This window comes from Lactuca sativa, chromosome 4 (assembly GCF_002870075.4).
Source record: "Lactuca sativa cultivar Salinas chromosome 4, Lsat_Salinas_v11, whole genome shotgun sequence".
Taxonomy (NCBI): Eukaryota; Viridiplantae; Streptophyta; class Magnoliopsida; order Asterales; family Asteraceae; genus Lactuca; species Lactuca sativa.
This window is the reverse complement of record NC_056626.2, coordinates 379635282-379656338: the sequence shown is the minus strand read 5'-3', so window position 1 is coordinate 379656338 and position 21057 is coordinate 379635282. Positions and strand designations below refer to the sequence as shown.

General features: G+C 40.4%; 1 protein-coding gene across 1 annotated transcript in view; it reads left to right on the top strand.

The window, feature by feature from the left end:
* The first annotated feature begins 1966 nt into the window (after positions 1–1966).
* Positions 1967–21057, top strand: part of LOC128133731 (uncharacterized) — a 46176-nt gene continuing 27085 nt past the window's right edge. Inside the window, exon 1 of the mRNA XM_052771262.1 lies at positions 1967–2077. Coding sequence (XP_052627222.1) covers positions 1967–2077 — 111 coding nt within the window. The remainder of the gene's footprint in view (positions 2078–21057) is intronic.

The window sequence follows — 21057 nt, the reverse complement described above, 5'->3', positions numbered from 1 at the left end:
AAAAGATTTTAGATTCTCATCAGTGTGTGTTTTGGCACACTGAATCACAGAGTCAGTGTAAGATTGGTAAGAAGGGGTAGTTGCGTGTGATAGATCTTGGTGTTTTGATCTAACCATCGGCAAAGAGTTTCAAGTCGTTATCAGTGTATGGTTTAATACAGTGAATCATTCAACTTTTATTTAGAAGATTTGAGGAAGAGATAGAGATAAGAAATCAAACCAAAGTGCTCAGTAGCAAATATCATCAGTATGTCATCATCAGCACAATGTACATCAGCTTATAAGACAAAATCAAACATTAGTACAATTAAACATCAAAATTAATTACAGGGAAATCATTCCCAGCTCTCCAATAATGTAAGCAGTTGATTGAGAATCCAGTGCCTTTGTGAAGATATCAGCAAGTTGCTCCGAAGTCTTGACATGTTCAAGAACAACTTTTCCTTTTTCAACATTATCTCTGATGAAGTGATGTCTGATCTCGATATGCTTTGTCTTTGAGTGCTGAACAGGATTTTGTGTGATCTGAATGGCACTGGTGTTGTCACAATAGATGGGAGTCTTTGAGAACTTGAACCCATAGTCGAGAAGCTGATTTTGAATCCATAAGAGCTGAGCACAACATCTCCCAGCGGCAACATACTCAGCTTCTGCAGTTTAGATGGCAACCGATGTTTGCTTCTTGCTAGACCAGCTGATGAGACGGTTGCCAAGGAAGTGACATCCACCAGATGTACTTTTTTTTTTGTCTAAATTGCATCCTGCATAATCTGAATAAGTGTATCCATAAAGTTCAAATGCTGAGTCGCGAGGATACCACAGTGCAAGGTTTTGAGTTCCCTTTAAGTATCAAAAAATACGTTTGACAGCCGTTAGATGAGATTCTTTGGGATTAGCTTGGAATCGAGCACAGAGAATGGTTCCAAACATGATATCAGGACGACTTGCTGTGAGATATAAGAGGGATCCAATCATTCCTCGATACAGAGAGTGATTGACATCTGTTCCAGTTGGATCAGCATGTAGCTTATCAGTCTTAGATACTGGGGTAGAGGCTGGTTTGCAGTCACTAAGAAAATACTTAACAAGCAGGTCAGAAATATATTTACTTTGACAAATGGAAGTACCTGTCTTTTGTTGCTGAACCTCAAGACCTAAGAAAAAGGTCATCTTTCCCATCATGCTCATTTCGAACCTTTGAGACATGATCTCTGCAAATTCCTTGCTCAGTGTCTCATTTGGAGAGCCAAAAATAATGTCATCGACATAAATTTGAACAAGAACCATATCTGAGCCTTTGTTTTTGATGAAGAGAGTGTTGTCGATTGCTCCTCGTCTGTATCCATTTTCAAGCAGATACAATGTCAGCGTCTCATACCAAGCCCTGGGAGCTTGCTTCAGTCCATAAACAGCTTTATCTAACCGGTACACGTAATTAGGATGATCTTTGTCCACAAAGCCTGGGGGCTGATTTAGGAACACTTCTTCTTCTAAAACACCATGAAGGAATGCTGTTTTCACATCCATCTGATAGACAATGAAGTTCATGTAGGATGCGTATGCGAGAAACATCCTGATAGCTTCAATGCGAGCAACTGGGGCAAAAGTTTCCCCGTAGTCGATAGATTCAATCTGAGTAAATCCTTGAGCTACAAGCCTTGCCTTGTTGCGAGTGATGATTCCATCTTTATCAACCTTGTTACGATAGACCCAGCGAGTTCCAGTGATAGACTTCCCAGATGGTCTTGGGACAAGAGTCCAAACATTGTGCCTTTTAAACTCATTCAGTTCTTCTTGCATGGCTTTGATCCAATCAGCATCTTGAAGAGCTGTGTGTACTTTATCAGGTAAGATCATTGAAACAAAGTTAACATACATGCAAAAATTATTAAGTACACTAGATCTGGTTCGGACACCATCATGAATATTCCCTATAATTCGATCAACAGGATGATCTCGATGTTCAATGACTGATGCTGATTCCGGAGAGATAGGCACTGACACATTATCAGTTTCTGGAGAGTCTTCAGCTTCAAGGGTTTCATCAGCATCTAATGAGTTATCTGCTGATGTGGCTGTAGTATCTTGACTCAAGGGACATGGAACTGGAATGATAGGATCAAAAGAATCGGACTTCTCCTCAGCACAAGGTGATTCATCGAATGGACAAGAGAGAAGCTCTTGAAAGATAGAAGGAGAATGAGTGACTTTTTCATCAGTGTATGATTCCTCATCAAACTTCACATGAATAGATTCTTCAACACATTGCCTGTTCACATGAAAAAAACAAAAAGCCTTTGAAATAGATGAGTACCCAACAAAAATACCTTTATCAGCCTTAGGTTCAAACTTGGATCTTGGGTCACGCTGATTTAGAATATAGCAAAGACATCCGAACACATGGAAAAAAGATACATCTGGTTTTCGATCTTTAAGCATTTCATATGGAGTCTTCTTGTGAATCCTGTGAAGTAGAGATCGATTCTGAGTAAAACATGCTGTATTGACAACTTCAGCCCAAAACGACATAGGAAGACCAGCATGGATCATCAAGGTCCTTCCTGCCTCAATCAGTGTTCTATTTCTTCGTTCAGCAACACCATTTTGCTGAGGAGTGCGAGGAGCTGAGAAGTTTTGTCCAATTCCTTTATGATCACAAAATTCTTCAAGAGTTGAGTTTCGGAACTCAGTGCCATGATCACTTCTTAGTTGCTTAACTTTAAGACCTATCAGTGTCTCATTTTTACGAATCAGTGAGATGATTTCCTGTGCAGCATGACTTTTCTTCTTCAAGAAAATTACCCATGTAAATCGAGTGAACTCATCAACAATCATTAGAGTATACTTATTTCCACCTAGAGAACGAACAGGAATAGGTCCAAACAAGTCCATGTGGAGTAGATGAAGAGGGACTGATATACTTGAACATGACTTGGGTTTGAAAGAGGACTTGGTTTGTTTTCCTTGTTCACACGCTGAACACATCTTGTCTTTCACAACGCTGAATTTTGGGAGCCCTCTAACTAGGTCTTGATTGGATATCTTAGATAGATTCTTGAAGTTCAGATGAGAAAACCTTTTGTGCCAAATCCAGCTAAGATTCGTCTGAGACTTTGTAAAGAAACAATGCATCAGTGCCTTGTCACTTGAGAACATGTCAAGAACATATATATCATCTTTTCTACTTGCTGAGAGTACGATGTTCTTGTCAAAGTTTACAACTCTGCCTTCTTTCTTTGTAAAGTGAACTTCATAGTCAGCATCACACAATTGACTGATAGAAATAAGGTTGTGTTTGAGACCCTTAACATATGAAACGTTTTGGAAAACCACGTTATTGCATTTGATGTTTCCATATCCCTTAGTGAACCCCTTTCCATTGTCTCCATAAGTAACTGCAGGACCAGTTTTCTTAACATAATCTTCCAGGAGAGACTTTGATCCTGTCATATACCTTGAGCAACCACTGTCTAAGTACCAAAGATGCTCCTGACCCTGCAGTGCTGAGAAACTAGTTAGAACACACTGACCCATTCGAAGATGGGTCATTCACAAAGTTATTTGATAATAAATTATAACACTCCTTAGGAAGACAATTTAAAGAGTTTGACATAAGAGTCCATTTTTCATTCCTAACTTTAATATTTTCAGCTCTTGAGGATGATTTATCAAAAGAACATTCACTGATCTTGTGAGAGGAGTCACCACATCTGTAACAAACTCTAGTTACAAAGTTCTTCTTGGTGAGCAAATTTTTTAATTTAACACATTTTGATATGTAAGATTCACCAATAGAGCTTTAAATCCTTTTGTTTATCACTGAGTCACGACTGAGTTCAGTGTCAGAATGAATTTGATCAGTGTTAGAGGAAGAAATATCAGTATCTGATTTTGACTCATTCACAGATGGATTGCAATCAGGGAAGTGCTTGAGTTGTTCATGAACAGCATGAAACACTCCATTAGAGATAGGAAAAGCAATAATATTCTCAGTCAGAGGGGTTGGTCTAACAAGATGTGTAGGATAAGAGGTAGGATCAATTCCAGTAATTTCAACATTACACTCAGTGATACCATCAGAATTAATAGTACAATATACATCAATTAAACTTTGATTAATAAAAGAGTTACTGACAAACTTATTTTTGAAATTATTTTTCATCTCTTTCATGGAATAGACCTCAGATTCCTTTTCTTGTGATTTAAAAACCTTTTCAGCTTCTGCAAAATTACCCCCAAGAATTTTTTCACAAGAATGAGGAATTTGAGCTGAAATAATATAATTGACATTCTTATGAGATTTTGCCCAAGTGTGGAGCACAGTTTGTTCTTTAATCAAAAGATTTTTAACATCGTCAATTTCAGCAGACAAGGATGAATTAGACAAACTAGTAATTCTAAGATTTTCCTGAGTGGACTCAATAATTCTATTTTTTATGGATATATCAGTTTCAAGAAGATCAATTTGATTTTGCAAATTTCTTATGGTTTGGTTCTTCTTAGAATTAATGACACCCAAATACTCAAACATTTTGATTTTTTCATTCATTGAATAGGAAACAAAGTTTTTAACCTGGTACATTGAAGAAGAGTCAATGTTGTGCTTCCTGGAATTTTCAGCATCAGAGATATCAGTGTCAAAAGTACTTTTGTCTTTATCGGGAATATCCGGGTCCTCTATTTTGACCATGAGACACTTGACTTCATCATCTGATGACTCTTCATCAATTTTCCATTTTTCTTCTTCAGCTACAAGCACTTTATGTTCCAAATTTTCAACTTTCAGCTTCTCAATCAGCTTGTTGTACTTCTGCTTCCAGTATTCATCTGTGCCTTGTTTCTTTTGTTTACAATCCTTTGCAAAATGATCAGTGCTCCCACAGTTAAAGCACTGAGCCTTCTCTTTCTTATCAGCACGATGCCTTTTATCAGCTCCTGACCCTTTTGAGAACTTTCCACCAATCTTCTTTTGAAACTTTGAGAAGTTTCGACCTGATTTTTCAAAGGTCTTCACAATCAAGGCTGCACTAGCTACAACCTTTTCAATATCATCAGTGTCTGTTTTAGATGAATCAGTGTCTGAATCACTTTCAGTGTCTGAGTCTGCCACAAGCTTTTTGTTGGAGAACAAAGCTACAGAAGATTCACGCTGAGAATCCTTCATCAGTTCCTTTCTTTGAAGCTTGGATTCTTCATAGTATCGAAGATTTCCATAGAGACTTTGTAAGTCCATAGAGTTGATCTTCTCGCTGTTTTTCAGCACATCAACATGATTCTCCCAACCTGCACCTAGAGAATCCAAAAACTTTTGCACTAGAACAGTTCTATGCTTCAACTGATCTAGTCTCCGAAGATCGTTAACAAGAGTATTGAATCTGTTAAAAGTTTGAGTCAAGGTTTCACCTTTCTTAGCAAAAAAATGTTCATACCTTCAGTTAAGATCATTTATTTGAGTAGCCTTGACTTCTTCAGTTCCTTCAAAAGTTACAGTCAGCGTATCCATCATCTCTTTTGCTGAGATGCAATTTTGAACCAGCCCAAAGATGTTGTATGGCAATGAGTAGCTAATAGCGGCACGAGCACGAACATCCAAACCATGTTTTCTCTTGTCGTTTGCCGTCCAGTTTTCTTTTGGAGTTTTCTTCATAGTGCCATCAGGAACATTGTTTTTAAGAGGCTGATACATCGGAACATAAGGACCTTTTTCAACGATGTCCAGCATGTCTTCATCAACAGATTCCAAGGCATATAGAGCCTTTATTTTCCACATAGCAAAGTTAGTTTCATCGAAAGGAGGGATTTTAGCAGAAGGATGATTTGACGAGTTTGATGAAGATGAAGATGAAGCCATTTGTTTGATAAAAGAAACCTGCTCTGATACCAATTGAAGAGGCCTTGAGATCAATCGAAATATCAAACAATGACTATAAATAAGAACAAGAGAAATTCACGAAGAAAAACTTTCACTAAGAAAGATAATCTCACAAAGAGATTATCGTGTGCACAAAGCGACAATTAGGGTTTGTGAAAGCGTAACGATTCACAAACCTATACAGAATAATATATACTGCTATTCTAGACGATCCCTACAATTCAGGGATACGCCAGCTAATAAATCAAGATAACTAAGGAAACAGGATAAATACAAGATTTGTTACAACGTACTGAATACACTAAACTATTATAAACTGAACTGCTGATTCGCTGGTGCTGACGCTGAGACATACGCTGACGCTGAGTCTGTTTTAAACATTATCATATTTCAAGGCTTGACCTTTCAATATGAATTTCGGGTTGTTACACCTCCGGTCCGGTCTATATAACACATAACATACATATACACAAAACACATAATCTTATACATACACATAGCATACACGACCCTCCGGTTTACACATAATTACCACTTTAGGTAACGTATAGTGAGAAGACTCACCTCGGGTATCTCGGATGATCTCGCGCACGAATCTACTGATCTAGCCCCTGCCTAATCACATACAAAATATCCTTAATAAGTAATGGCTCTCAAAGGCTAGATTAAACCCCCTTCTATGATCCTTCAGGAGGGTAAAAGACCATTTTACCCCTCCTAGACTCAAAAGTCCAACTGTTGACCGAAACCTAAAAGTCAACGAAAGTCAATGGTCACAGTTGACCCTACTCGACGAGTGCACTAAGGTGACTCGGCGAGTACATGCCTATCCTCTTCGCCCTTGGTCCTCTCTTGACTCCTTGAGTCAACCCTATACTCCACGGGTCGTCACAGATCGCGAGTCGCGGGGCAACCCGAATCAACTCGTCGAGTCCTCTTATAGACTCGGCGAGTACATGCCATGCTCACACTCAAACGACCTTCTAAGGTCAGATCTGTTCCTCTAATCCATAGATCTGGCCATTCCAACCACTATAATCATGTAAAGTCTCAATCTTGATGCACATGCAACATCCATATGACCGTATATGATGATTTAGCCCCAGATACCTTAACCCAAGGTCAAGACCTCCATTGTTCTTCATAAAGCTTGATGAGTAAAGCTCTCTGGACCTCTATGGATCCAGATCCCAAGCCTCATCACCAGAAGGGACTAATTGGACCTCAAATCTGTTGGAATAGTGTCTAAGGCTGCAACTATATTAGGCAAGTATTTGACCCGGTTGTGCATAGTCCTTTTGGGTTGCCTTCACCATAGCAACTTGATAGGATGATTTATTACGAGAGAGTAAATATTATTAATATATTATGAGAATAATATAATGAATAATATATTGTTATTTGATTAATATAAGTCATAAAATTAATTAGAATTAATTTGGTGACTTAAAGAGATTAATTAAATAAAGGGGTATAAACTGACAATTGTTTGATAGTTAAGCTTTAGACTGTAAATCCTTATGGATATGATAGGGACGGATTCTAGAAGCTAGGATAGCTTCAAAATCGTCTGAGTCTTATCTATGGAAAGGATTTGGATAGCCTTAAGAGAAGATTATCCAATTAGGGTTTAGGTTGTAACCCTTAAGGAGTCTACAAGTATAAATAGACCCCATGGCATAAGGAAATCAGCACCTCTCCTAAAGCAAGAGAACCCTGGCCGATTTCCTCCCCTCTCCTCTCTCCTAAATCATCTTCCTTGCTATTGGTGTTTGTAAGCCATTAGAGGAGTGACATTTGTGACTCTAGAAGCTCCAAGACCTCAAGATCAACAAGGAACACAAAGGTATGGTTCTAGATCTATTTCAATGTTGTTATTTAACCTAATTAGTCATTAGAAGTCTTGGATTCAAAGCATGTTTATTAGAAAGCCTAGATCCAAGCATTAGGGTTTTAGATGCGCACATAAGAAAGTTCTTATGGCTAAAACCCATCAGTGGTATCAGAGCCTAGCTTGGTTTTCTTTAAATTGTTGCTTGATTAACTGAAACAAACCTGCAAAATTCGATTTTTTAGGTTTCTGAGTCATGGACTCGGCGAGTTCCAAGGTGGACTCGGCGAGTAGGCCTGACTCGGCGAGTCCCCTAGTGCACTCGGCGAGTCCAGGCGTCAGGAATGACCAGATTCGGGATTTTTTCATAATTATCTTATGGAAACTTACCTTAATCATAATAGATCAATCTAAATCCGATTTTTTGATATATATGACTATTATCTTATTCTAGTTAAAGGTATTTATCAACTAATAAAATATTTAATTTCCTTATATGATAATTAATTAATTATTTTGGTAATTATCTTTCAAAGAAATCTTGAATAAAATCAAATATAGATAATTAGGATATTAATTGTTAATTGGAATTATTTGTTATTTGATCCTCCATGTTTTAAATGTTTAAAACTTACCCACAAGTTTTGAAATTTATATTTGTGATTAAAAGTTTTAATTTAGACAACTTAAATTTCAAACCCTAGATTTTAAAAGTTTTAAAATATAGCCCTATACTAATATGATATTACTAGAATAATATATATATATATATATATGTATAACTAAATGCTAGTCTTACCGTTAGTAGGCCTCATTCACGAAGCCCATGTATAAGGTGGGTATAAGGTTGCGGCCTATAAAATGGCGCTTAATGGGTGTACACTCACACCCACCGCTTGATTGATTGGTGGAGGGTCGTTAGCCGAACGGGTAGGATAGGGCAACCTCATCCTCTCATTAAAAGTATAATAAGAAATATAAAGTAGCTACACATATTTTAAAAAAATTTCCTAATCTTAGTTACTTTAGGAAAAGTGAATTGATGCAATCCCATGAAATTACACTTTGCACCTTGCTAAGAAGTTAGTGGAGTGTGTGTGGTTTACCGGCACACTAATTGGTTCTAAGCGAAAGTGGCAAAGGGTGATTCATTGTTTATCATAGTTTGATGGAGCGTGTGTGGTTTACCGGCACATTGAATAGGTGATCGTTACAATGAAGGCACCATGTGAATTTGCATGGTAATTCACACCCGCTTTGTGATCCTCGGTATCCCAGTCACAAACAAGAGGGGCATATCGAGATTTAAACATGCCATTGAATAGTTTCAATGAATCTCATCCGAACCTAGGAATTCTCAAAAACACTTAGGACTAATAGTTTAAGTTTTGTGATGGAGAATTAGTGAATCGTCATTCACTTACCTTCAATTTATTTGCATGTTAGATTACGGCATCCCTTTTCTAGTATGTAAATGTTATTGTTGGATCCTAGCCCTAATTTTTCTTATTGGGTGATAATTAGGGATTCTTATTCTAATCTATCTTTGTCCTTTCTAATTGTAGATGTCGAACTCAAACAACGCTGCTGCTAGTTCTTTCACGTTGATGAGCCTTTGCCAAAAGGTCACCTTCGATGGAACGAACTTTAGCGAATGGATAAGATCCATTCGCACCATTGCTCGCTATGAGGATAAGGAGTATGTCCTCGATGAGAAGCTCGAGAAAATCAACCCCGAAATTGCTACTCCCGCCGAAATTACCGCTTTTGAGACTCATGAGCGAGATGCAACGAAGGTACATTGCATCATGATCGCCACCATGAACTCCGAATTCCAAAAGTCCTACGAGGACATGTACCCGTACGAGATGCACTAAGACTTATTGGAGAGATACCACCAAAACGCGAGACAAGAGCGTTATGAGATTTTCACCAACATGATTTCCGCTAAGATGGGTCATGGAGAATCTCTTACCGTGCACCTGCAAAAGATGCAAAGGTATGTCGACCGCCTTCGCAAGTTAAATGTTGACTTCGGTGAAGACTTGGCGATCGATATGGTGCTTCACTCTTTTCCTCCGATGTACAACCAATTTAGGATGACCTACCACATGAACAAAGAAGAGGTCACCCTAAGCAAACTCCAAGGTCTGTTGAGGGTCGCTGAGAGCAACTTCAAGGACAAGTCTGTTGCACCTACTCCCAATCTGCCCGCTGCTCCTGTCTTGGCTATTGGTCAAGGAAAGGGAAAGAAGAGGAAGGCTTCATCAAAGAACCATCGCAAGGTTAAAGCCCGAGATGGTGCCTCTTCTAGTGGGACCAAAGTTGATCCCGCTAAGCCCTGTCCTAACCCAAAGGAGGCAGAGTGCCACCACTGCCACAAGATAGGACATTGGAAGAGAAGCTGCCCAGATTACCTGCAAGCAATCAAAGAGGGAAAGATCAAGCCATCTTTCGCAGGTATATACACAATCAAATCTAATGATTCTAATCATGCTATTTCTTGGGTTCTTGATACCGGTTGTGGTTATCACATTTGTTCTAATGTGCAGGGACTAAGAAGAAGTAGGGATGTGGAGCAAGGAAGGATCAATCTAATCATGGGGAACAGAAGATCGTCGCCTGTGACCAAGATTGGAGTGTATTCTTTAGTGCTTAGGAATAGTTTGGTTTTAGATTTGAACAATTGTTGCTATTCGCCAGAAATGGCTAGAAACATCATTTCATTTCATGGTTTATATAGACAAGGATTTAGATTTTCTTTTAATAATGAGAATGGTTCTATTTTGGCTTATCTAAATGGTGTCTTTTACTTTGAAGCTATACCATATAATGGAATATATGAAACTGTTATGATTGTTGATAACTTAGGAAATGATGTTTTGAATATTGATTCTTCCAGTGTGGATAAAGCATCCTTGTGGCATTGTCGTCTTGGACATGTCAACAAGAAACGCATAGCCGAACTCCAAAAGGATGGAGTGTTGGAGTCATTCAACCTTAGGAAAGATGACACATGCGAGTCTTGTTTGCTTGGAAAGATGACTAAGTCACCCTTCACGAGTACATGTGAAAGGGGAGAGGGTCTATTGGACCTAATACATACCGATGTATGTGGACCGTTTACATCAACCACGAAGGATGGGAACCGCTTCTATGTGACTTTTACCGATGACTATAGTAGATATGGGTATATCTACTTAATCAAGCAAAAGTCAGAAACCTTTGAAAAGTTCAAAGAGTTCAAGAATGAAGTGGAGAATCAATTGGGCAGGAAAATCAAGATGCTTCGATCCGATCGAGGAGGAGAGTACCTAAGTCTTGAATTCCATGATTATCTCAAGGAGTGTGGAATAGTTTCACAATTGACGCCTCCTAGGACACCGCAGTTGAATGGTGTGGCAGAAAGGCGTAATCGAACCTTATTGGATATGGTTCGCTCTATGATGAGTCGTGCTTCACTACCTATCTCTTTTTGGGGGTATGCCATAGAGACTGCCGCCCATATCCTTAACCGAGTCCCTACTAAGAAGGTTGCCAAAACACCTCACGAGATGTGGACAGGGAAAGCTCCCTCGTTGGCACATATCAAGGTTTGGGGTTGCGAGGCTTTCGTAAGACGAGATACTCACGACAAGCTCGAACCTCGAAGTGAGCGATGTATTTTCATCGGCTACCCGCAGACATCCTTTGAATATCTCTTCTATAGACCGAAGGACAATGTTGTCTTCGTTGCGAGGAGAGGAGTTTTCCGAGAGCGAGAACTCATGAGCCAAGGAGATAGTGGGAGGCAAATCGAACTTGAAGAGATTCAAGAGTCGATAGATGAAGGAACCTCTAGCGCTGGCATTCAACCCGAGGAGGAAACTCCGGTTGAACCGATTGACGAATCCTTACCTCTTAGACGTTCCGATAGAGTTAGAGTTCATCCCCAGTTTTATGGCTTTCATATTACTACCGAAGGGGACACGTATATTAGTGATGGTACACTAGTAAACCTTGATGAACCTGATAGCTATAAGGAAGCCATGGCAGGCCCGGAGTCTGCAAAGTGGAAAGAGGCAATGGATAGCGAGATCCAATCCATGTATGATAACCAAGTTTGGAATTTGGTTGATTATGTGCCCGGACGTAAGACCGTTGGGTGCAAATGGATCTTCAAGAAGAAGACCGACGTGGATGGGAACGTACACACATATAAAGCACGATTGGTTGCGAAGGGCTTTACTCAAACTCCCGGAGTTGACTATGATGAGACCTTCTCACCAGTTGCGAAGATTAAATCTATTAGAGTGATGCTAGCAATTGCCGCATTTCATGATTATGAGATTTGGCAAATGGATGTCAAGACCGCTTTCCTTAACGGTAAGTTGGCTGAGGATGTTTACATGGCTCAGCCAGAGGGGTTTGTGGATCCGAAGCATCCGAATAGAGTGTGTAAGCTTGAGAAGTCCATTGATGGACTTAAGCAAGTGTCTCGTAGATGGAATCTTTGCTTCGATGAGAAAGTCAAAGAGTTTGGTTTTGTACGAAGCGAAGACGAATCTTGTGTATATGTCAAAGCCAGTGGGAGTATAGTAAGCTTCCTCGTTCTATATGTCGATGACATATTACTCATAGGAAACGACATCCCGACTCTGCAGGAGGTTAAGTCCTGGCTCGGGAAGTGCTTCGCTATGAAGGACCTCGGAGAGGCTTCTTACATTTTGAGAATAAGGATAGTAAGAGAAAGAAGTAAGAGACTAATTGGACTTAGTCAGAATACTTACTTAGAGAAGGTACTAAAACGTTTTAGTATGGAAAACTCAAAGAAGGGAGAACTACCGATACAAAGTAATGCCAAATTGAGTAAGACTCAAAGTCCGAGTACCGAAGCTGAGATAGCAGAAATGAGCCGAGTACCATACGCTTCCGCAGTTGGCTCAATCATGTAAGCTATGACTTGTACTCACCCTGATGTAGCCCTCGCTTTGAGCATGGTTAGCAGATATCAAGGGAATCCTGGCAAAGCACATTGGATTGTGGTGAAAAACATCCTTAAGTACCTTCGGAGGACGAAGGAATGGTTCTTAGTCCTTGGAGGGAGTGATGACTTGAAGGTGCAAGGGTATAGTGACGCCAGTTTTCAGACCGATAGGGACAACTACCGTTCGCAGTCGGGCTGGGTCTTTACCCTAAATGGAGGAGCAGTGACATGGAAGAGTTCCAAACAGGAGACCGTAGCTGATTCAACGTGCGAATCAGAGTACATTGCAGCGAGCGAAGCGTCGAAGGAGGCAATATGGCTAAAGAACTTCATCGGTGATCTTGGAGTTGTTCCTGCCATAAAAGAGCCAATGGAGATTTTCTGTGATAACGAAGGCGCGGTTGCCTTGACCAAGGAACCGAGGGATCATGGTAGATCAAGACATATCGACAGAAAATATCACTTTATCAGACATCGTGTAGAAGAAGGACAACTCGTAGTGAAGAGGATATCATCAGAAGATAACCCAGCAGATCCCCTTACGAAGGGACTGAGTAGGGTTAAGCACTTGCAGCATGCTAGGAGTATTGGGCTGAAGGATGATATTAGCATAGATTAGATAGTATTAGAAACGTGTAATAGATAAATGTAATTGACATTTGATGATTAAATAAAGGAGTTTTATTTATGAGTAATGTTACTATCTTATGTTAATTGTTTAGCTATTGTTTCATTTTGCATGTTTTGACTTCCAGAATAATTAAGATTGTTCAAATGGTCCACAATCGTTCATATGTTGGGAGTAGATATGAATGAAGATTGTCATGAATTGGTGTGTAGAATGTCTAAATGGTGTTAGACATAGAAAAGGATTTCTGCAACGTTCATGAGTGCTTATGAACTAGTTTTGAGCATTGGAACAAACCCGCGCTTGCTGGAATCACCTTATGGAATATGATATAAAAAGTGATCGCAAGACGATAATATCATATGGTCTGAAAACCTAGATATATGATTTATTATTTGTTAATTGATTGTACATTGATAATACGAAAACGCATCAGTAACTCGGTGTTATAAAACGTATTGTTGTGTATAGTTGGTTAATGAATAAGTAAATGCATATAAGTCGAAGTTTATCTGTAACTTTTATCTAAGAAGGTAAAAGCGATATCTCGGCCGCTCGATGATTTGATTTGACTTATGTGCCGGGCCCGGTCAGAACTAAATTGATGTGTTCGATTAAGTTCTATGTCAAATAAATCAGAGATCGAGAAACCTAAATGCTTGACTAACCATTCCATAGGATTGTCAGCATGATATCTAACAGAGGACTGTACGTTCCCTTATCTAAAGGACAAGATTGATTAGATCAGAGTTTGAAAGCGTCTTTGAGAGCTACGATTGCAAACCGAATTGTACTTGTGTATATAGTTACTAGACTTATCCAAGTGGGAGACTGTTGGAATAGTGTCTAGGGCTACAACTATATTAGGTAAGTATTTGACCCGGTTGTGCATAGTCCTTTTGGGTTGCCTTCACCATAGCAACTTGATAGGATGATTTATTACGAGAGAGTAAATATTATTAATATATTATGAGAATAATATAATGAATAATATATTGTTATTTGATTAATATAAGTCATAAAATTAATTAGAATTAATTTGGTGACTTAAAGAGATTAATTAAATAAAGGGGTATAAACTGACAATTGTTTGATAGTTAAGCTTTAGACTGTAAATCCTTATGGATATGCTAGGGACGGATTCTAGAAGCTAGGATAGCTTCAAAATCGTCCGAGACTTATCTATGGAAAGGATTTGGATAGCCTTAAGAGAAGATTATCCAATTAGGGTTTAGGTTGTAACCCTTAAGGAGTCTACAAGTATAAATAGACCCCATGGCATAAGGAAATTGGCACCTCTCCTAAAGGAAGAGAACCCTGGCCGATTTCCTCCCCTCTCCTCTCTCCTAAATCATCTTCCTTGCTATTGGTGTTTGTAAGCCATTAGAGGAGTGACATTTGTGACTCTAGAAGCTCCAAGACCTCAAGATCAACAAGGAACACAAAGGTATGGTTCTAGATCTATTTCAATGTTGTTATTTAACCTAATTAGTCATTAGAAGTCTTGGATTCAAAGCATGTTTATTAGAAAGCCTAGATCCAAGCATTAGGGTTTTGCATGCGCACATAGGAAAGTTCTTATGGCTAAAACCCATCAAAATCAACTTAAACAAGGGAACAAGAAAGCCTAAAACCATATATTCTTCCTAAAACAGAAGAAGAGCCGAAGTAATACCTCAAATGAAATGATCTTAGCTTCAAATCCTTAGAATAGCAACCTCCTTTGCTTTCCCTTGGCTAGAACCACCTTCTTCTTGCTAAACAACACCACAAAAGTCAAGAATGGCTTCTTTTCTCTCTCAAAACGCTCCAGCACTCTAGGGTTTCTCTCTATGGACTGGTGACCACAAATGACGGCCATAAGGGCCTTTAAATAGGGCGCAAACCCAAGAGATTAAGGTTTCATTAAACAGCGTGGACTCGCCGAGTGCATGCATGGACTCGCCGAGTCCCTCATTAATCAGACCACTCAAATCGCGATCCAACTCGGCGAGTTGGGGCTCCTACTCGCCGAGTCTCTCTCCAAAATTCAATATAAGTGAATAAAATAATATACCTGGGAATCTGGATGTTACAGTTTCGCGACTTGACTCGCCGAGTCTAAGAACAGACTCGCCGAGTCCAATGCAATCTTCAACAGACTCGCCGAGTTGTTCATCCAACTCGTCGAATTCATCTCCATCTTCCTACTACTCATCAAGTCCACTCGAAGGACTCGCCGAGTCTATTCAGTCCTTCATATATTCAGAGGCTTTTGAGTCATGCATGGACTCCAAACTGTAGATCCACTCTTCTAAAGCCTATTCCTTACGTAAAGTGGCAAACTTTACGTGTAGCTAAGGAGATCTAGGCTCAAAACACTATGAACTAGGGTTTAAGACAAAGGGGCTTAACAATCAACCCATAGACTGATGCTTTATGATTCTCTAGGCCAAGATACACTTAGATCTGAAGTAGCAACTTCAGATCTAGGCTTCTAACTCGAAATGGTTCTTAAACTTGCCCTAAAAGCCCCAAATCTCATGATAACGGTTGATCTACATGCAAAAGAGTGAAGGTAGCGTCTCATTACCTTCAAATGCTCTAGAAAATCCCACAAACTCTGGATTTACTGCCAATCCTTGAATCCCCAATGGTTGCCTTCTTCCTTCTTCCTTCAAATCACCCAAAATGGCAAGAAAGCTTGAATGAGCAACAATGGAGGCTTAGGGTTTCGGGTTCTGGACTATAGGGGCCACAAATGAGCCCTAGGGAAGAGAATAAGATGCTTAAATAGGGTACCAAGTGCCGGAATTAGGGTTTCCCAACCCAGACCAGACTCGCCGAGTCCACTTGTCGACTCGCCAAGTTGGTCACTTACTTTACACCCAGATCCCGCTCCGACTCGCCAAGGTCCTCCCTGGACTCGACGAGTCAACCGTCTTTAACTTAGGGTTTTTCCTTTCCTTTCCTTTCTTGACCTTTCTGATTTTGGGTGTAACATACTGAGTCCTAGTTATAACTCCCTCGTACAAGCCCTTGAACCAACTTCGACTGAACCCAAAATGGCATTCAAACACTGGAAAATCAGTATATGTAAGGAGACGACCTCATGCTACTCCACCAAAGGTCCATAATATGCAGATGGAGTATAACTCTTCTTGAATATATATATATATATATATATATATATATATATATATACATATATATATATGTATGTATATATATATATATATATATATATATATATATATATATATATAACTTGACCACAAACAGAGGTAACAACTCCACGATATGCTCACTCACACTAATGCAAGTTAACAACAACCATATACAGGTAAGGCTGGAAAGAAAGCAAAAAGATACCTACCCCGTACCCTTGTCTGCTGAAGTTTCGATCTCTCATGTCTGATTCTGCGAATTATGGCCCCTCTCTACTGGAGCTCCTGCCCTACCCTCTTGTCCGTCGGCGATCTTCAAAATAGTCGGAGCAGGTGCACTCACCGCTCTTCCTCGATCACCAGACAGTCAACCTCCTTGTCGCCCACCTGATTATAAAGAAAATATAACGGGCTTGCCCCCTGTGGGCAATCCCTATTGTCGCGGCCAACCTTGCCGCACTTGCAGCAGCCCAGACCCCTGGAACGACAATCTCCATCGCACAATTTCCCGCGATTGTTGCACTGAATCCGACCCCGCTGACCTCTCAACAGCTGATCCGAACTCTTGGGTCTCTTCTTGAGATCCTCCAATAAATTCACATGATTTGAACCTCGCTTATTGAGGTACTCCAAATCGATCTTCTGGCTTCCGCTTTGGGACCCGCATCATTCAGGGTCTCGCACCCTGACCCACTCACCAACTCAATCATCATTGGCTGAACTGCAATATCTGGAGCAACCTCTGCTCTAAACCGGGCTACTAGCTACCCCCAAGACATGGTTTCTAATCCCGAAATTGAAATAAATCACACAATCAATCCTTGTCGCCTGATACAAGAGATCCAAGGCGAACTCAAAAATCTTGGCAATCCATCCATTAACTAGTTCACCACCGGAGCCGAGACCAAACCCTGGTCCTTCCCATGAGTACTCATCCTCATTCTGCAAAGTAGCTATCCCCATGGTCCAAGAATAATCAAGAATTCCCTTCCCTTAGGCTTCTCAGATCCTCCAAGACTCTCGCTAATTCGAGTATGGATCCTGTGCTTTTAGTATTATGGGCCCAATACTACCTTCCACATATATCCATACTGTCCTCAGCAATCCTCCTGAGTCCTTCAAGTCACCTACTCCACTGATGCACTAAATGTTCGCTAAACAATAGCACAATACCCACCGAAGTAACTCCTAGGCTCCCCATAGGTTCCCAACTTCATCGTACCGTCCCACTAGCTCACTGTAGCATATCCTAGGCTTTCCTAGGTTTCCAAACCTGCCCAGTCCTCAATTGCTGAAGGATTCCCAACAATGTCTACTAGCTACCTCATGAATACAGCCACATGTAGCAGAGATCAGATAATCCTTCAAGTAAAAGACTCACCCTAGAACGGTTGGACTCATACAAGAGCTGCACAATAGGGTCAAGTCCATTACTCTGAGATTATCCATCTTATGCTACATGTGACTTAGCATATTCACTTAGTAGCTAACTCACATTGCTAAGAGTCCCACAAAGCACAAAGCAAGCAACATTCAGACAATAGAAAACTAACCAACATACACTAGACAAGCCATTCTATCTACACATACAATCTGCCGGTAGGTAACACCTGTCAGTAATCTCGTCCTAGGCTTACCCTAGGGCAATCTCTGACCCACAACCTATCATAGAGCATTCGGCCCACATACCACAACTCATGCTGTCCACATCCACCCTCACTGTCGGTTTCCTAATGCATGCAAATTATACACAGAACATGATATAAGGCCAAATACATGATTCTATGGCTATAAGATCCTAACTGTATACAATTTTTAAAGCATACACTTAGCAGTTACCAATATCAATAATCATTCTCATTCTAGCATGGCATCCAGTGTAACACCCGGATTTCCAGGTATAATATTTTATGTATTTATTTTGAGATATGTGGAGTGACTCGATGAGTTGGTGCCTCAACTCGTCGAGTAGAGTCGTGACTGGTGAAGTGAACTAATGAGTGGACTCAACGAGTCCGAGAGCCAACTCGCCGAGTTAGCGCTGCTGAAGGAAACCCTAATTTCTCGGGCTTGTGGCCTATTTAAAGGCCCTTATGGCCTCCCTTTGCAACCACCTTCCCCAGAGAGAAACCCTAACCTGCCCTTTTGTTGTGTAGAGAGAGAGAGAGAGAGTCCATTTTGAGCATTCTTGTGTATTTTGGAGGAAAGATTGGAAGAGCTTGGTGGATCTAATCAAGAGAAGGCTGTAGATCTTGCATTCTTCTGTCATTAGCTTCTCTTCTGAGGTAAAAACTCTTACCTGGGCTTTATATTTGTTAGATTTCATTTGAGGGAGTTTATAGGGTTTTCTCCCAAATCATCTTGTGACTTGAGTTATTTGGACATGGTTGAGGTTAGAACCTCAGATCTGGACAAGAGAAGGTCTTGAGAGTCCAAAGATTTGAGCTTTATTGAGCTGGAGGCAAGCTCATGTGCATTTGACCTTTCTTGGGGCTTGTAATGGCGTTATGGGGCATATATGCCATACATGAACTTAAAGATCGAAGCTTTACGTGACATTCAAGACTAGGGAGTCTAGATCTAGTGTTTGGAGTGTTAGATCTGCCCAAAAACGTCTGAATGGGAGTTTGGACTGGATGGACTCGCCGAGTCCATGTGCAGACTCGACGAGTCGATTAGGGTTTACTCGATAAAGTCTGATTACGCTGTAACTCGACGAGTAGACGGGTCTACTCGGCGAGTAGAGTTGGTTCTCATAAGGCCTCTAAGGGAGTGAGGGGACTCGATGAGTCCTCCTGGTGCACTCGACGAGTTGAATCAACATTGAATGTTGACTCAAGTTGACTTCCGTTGAATTTTGGAGTTTAGACCAACTATGAGTAATGGAGACCATGGAGGGGTAGAATAGTCTTTTACCCTTACCAAGAGTTAGAGTGAGATTAGTAGGAGCTTATTAGAATAATTGGTCTAATTAGAGATAATCACCATATATATTAGGTGGAGGCTGTTTCGGTGATTTGTGTGCGAGGTGTACTAGCTTGCTTTCTTCGAGGTGAGTCTTCTCATTATACTTTACCTAGAGTGGTAGCTATGTGTGACCAGAGGGTCTTATGTGCTTGCTTGAGTTATGTATGTTTGTGTGATATGTATTGCATGCTATATTATTTGTTGCTTAGACCAGACCAGAGGGTCCAACTAACTATAAGGCCGGAGGGTTCTCAATTAGACTGGACCAGAGGGTCCAACGAGCTGTGGGACTGGAGGGTCCCACTAAGACACATTGACCAGAGGGTCTTTCAAAGCTATAGCCTTGAGTGGCTAATTATTTGTACATGGTATTTTGGGGAACTCACTAAGCATTCGTGCTTACTATGTAATGTGTTTATGTGTTTCAGGTACTTCCGAGGATCGCAGGAAGGCACCGTCTTGATTGTACACATGCCCACCGAGCCGGAGTTATATGTTTTATGGATCCTGGATTGTGATAATTACTTTTAAAAGCTATATTGTCGATGGATGATTGATGTTTTGAGACATGTAATATGTGTTTTTATTCTAATTAAAAAGGAAAAATTTGTTTGAAAATTTACGTCGTTACATCCAGTATCTCCAAGACAACAAGAATCACATATCAGGCTAATCTATCGCTGACTACTCAGCACTAGCATGCAACTCTATCATCTTATACAACATATAGGGGCATCTCTCCTAGCCCTATCTAGCATGCGATTCTCAGATTCATAAATCAAGTAATAACAGATAACATATATGGGTATTTTGGGGAAACTTACTTGAGCTTGGTTGATTGCACGCACCACACCACCCTTTCTTGTCTTAGAAAACTTTTTTGTAACACCCAAAATCAGGAAGCCAAGAAAGGAAAAGAAAACCCTAAGTCAAAGGGCAACTCGTTGAGTCCGGGGAGGAACTCGGCAAGTCCGAGCGGGATCCGGGTCAAGGAGTAAGTGACCGACTCAGCGAGTCGTCTAAGGGGACTCGGCGAGTATGGTCTGAACGAGGAAAACCCTAATCCCGGGAGTTGTATCCTATATAAAGGGTGTTATGTCCCTCCCTCAGCCTCCATATCATCCTAGAGAACCTGTAAACCCTAGATTTCGTGTGAGCTTCCATCTTTTGAGAGAAATAGCTTTGGAGGAAGGAAACTTTGGAAAGGAACTTGAAGATCAAGAAGGTTGCTTCAAAGGGGAGGTGTAGATCCGAGATCTACTTCAGTTTCTATTCATCTTGGAGGTAATAAGTTGCCATCTTCCCTCCTTTGCATCTAGATGTATTTTTGTTATGAGATTTGGGGGTTTTATGGTTGTTTGAGACCCAATTCGAGCTTGGGGCTTAGATATGTTGTTGCCACTTCAGATCTAGTGTTGGAATGGTCCAATATGTCGTAAAGCATCAAAAGATGAGTAGTTGGTGAAGCCCTTTTGTCCCTAAACCTAGCCCTAGAGTGTTTTGAGCCTAGATCTCTTTAGTTATACGTAAAGTTTGCAAGTTTACGTGAGGATTGAGGTTTGGAAGTATGGATCTATGATTTGGAGCCCCTGCATGGCTCGAAAAGCCACTATATGGATTAAGAACTGGAGCGACTCGGCGAGTCAC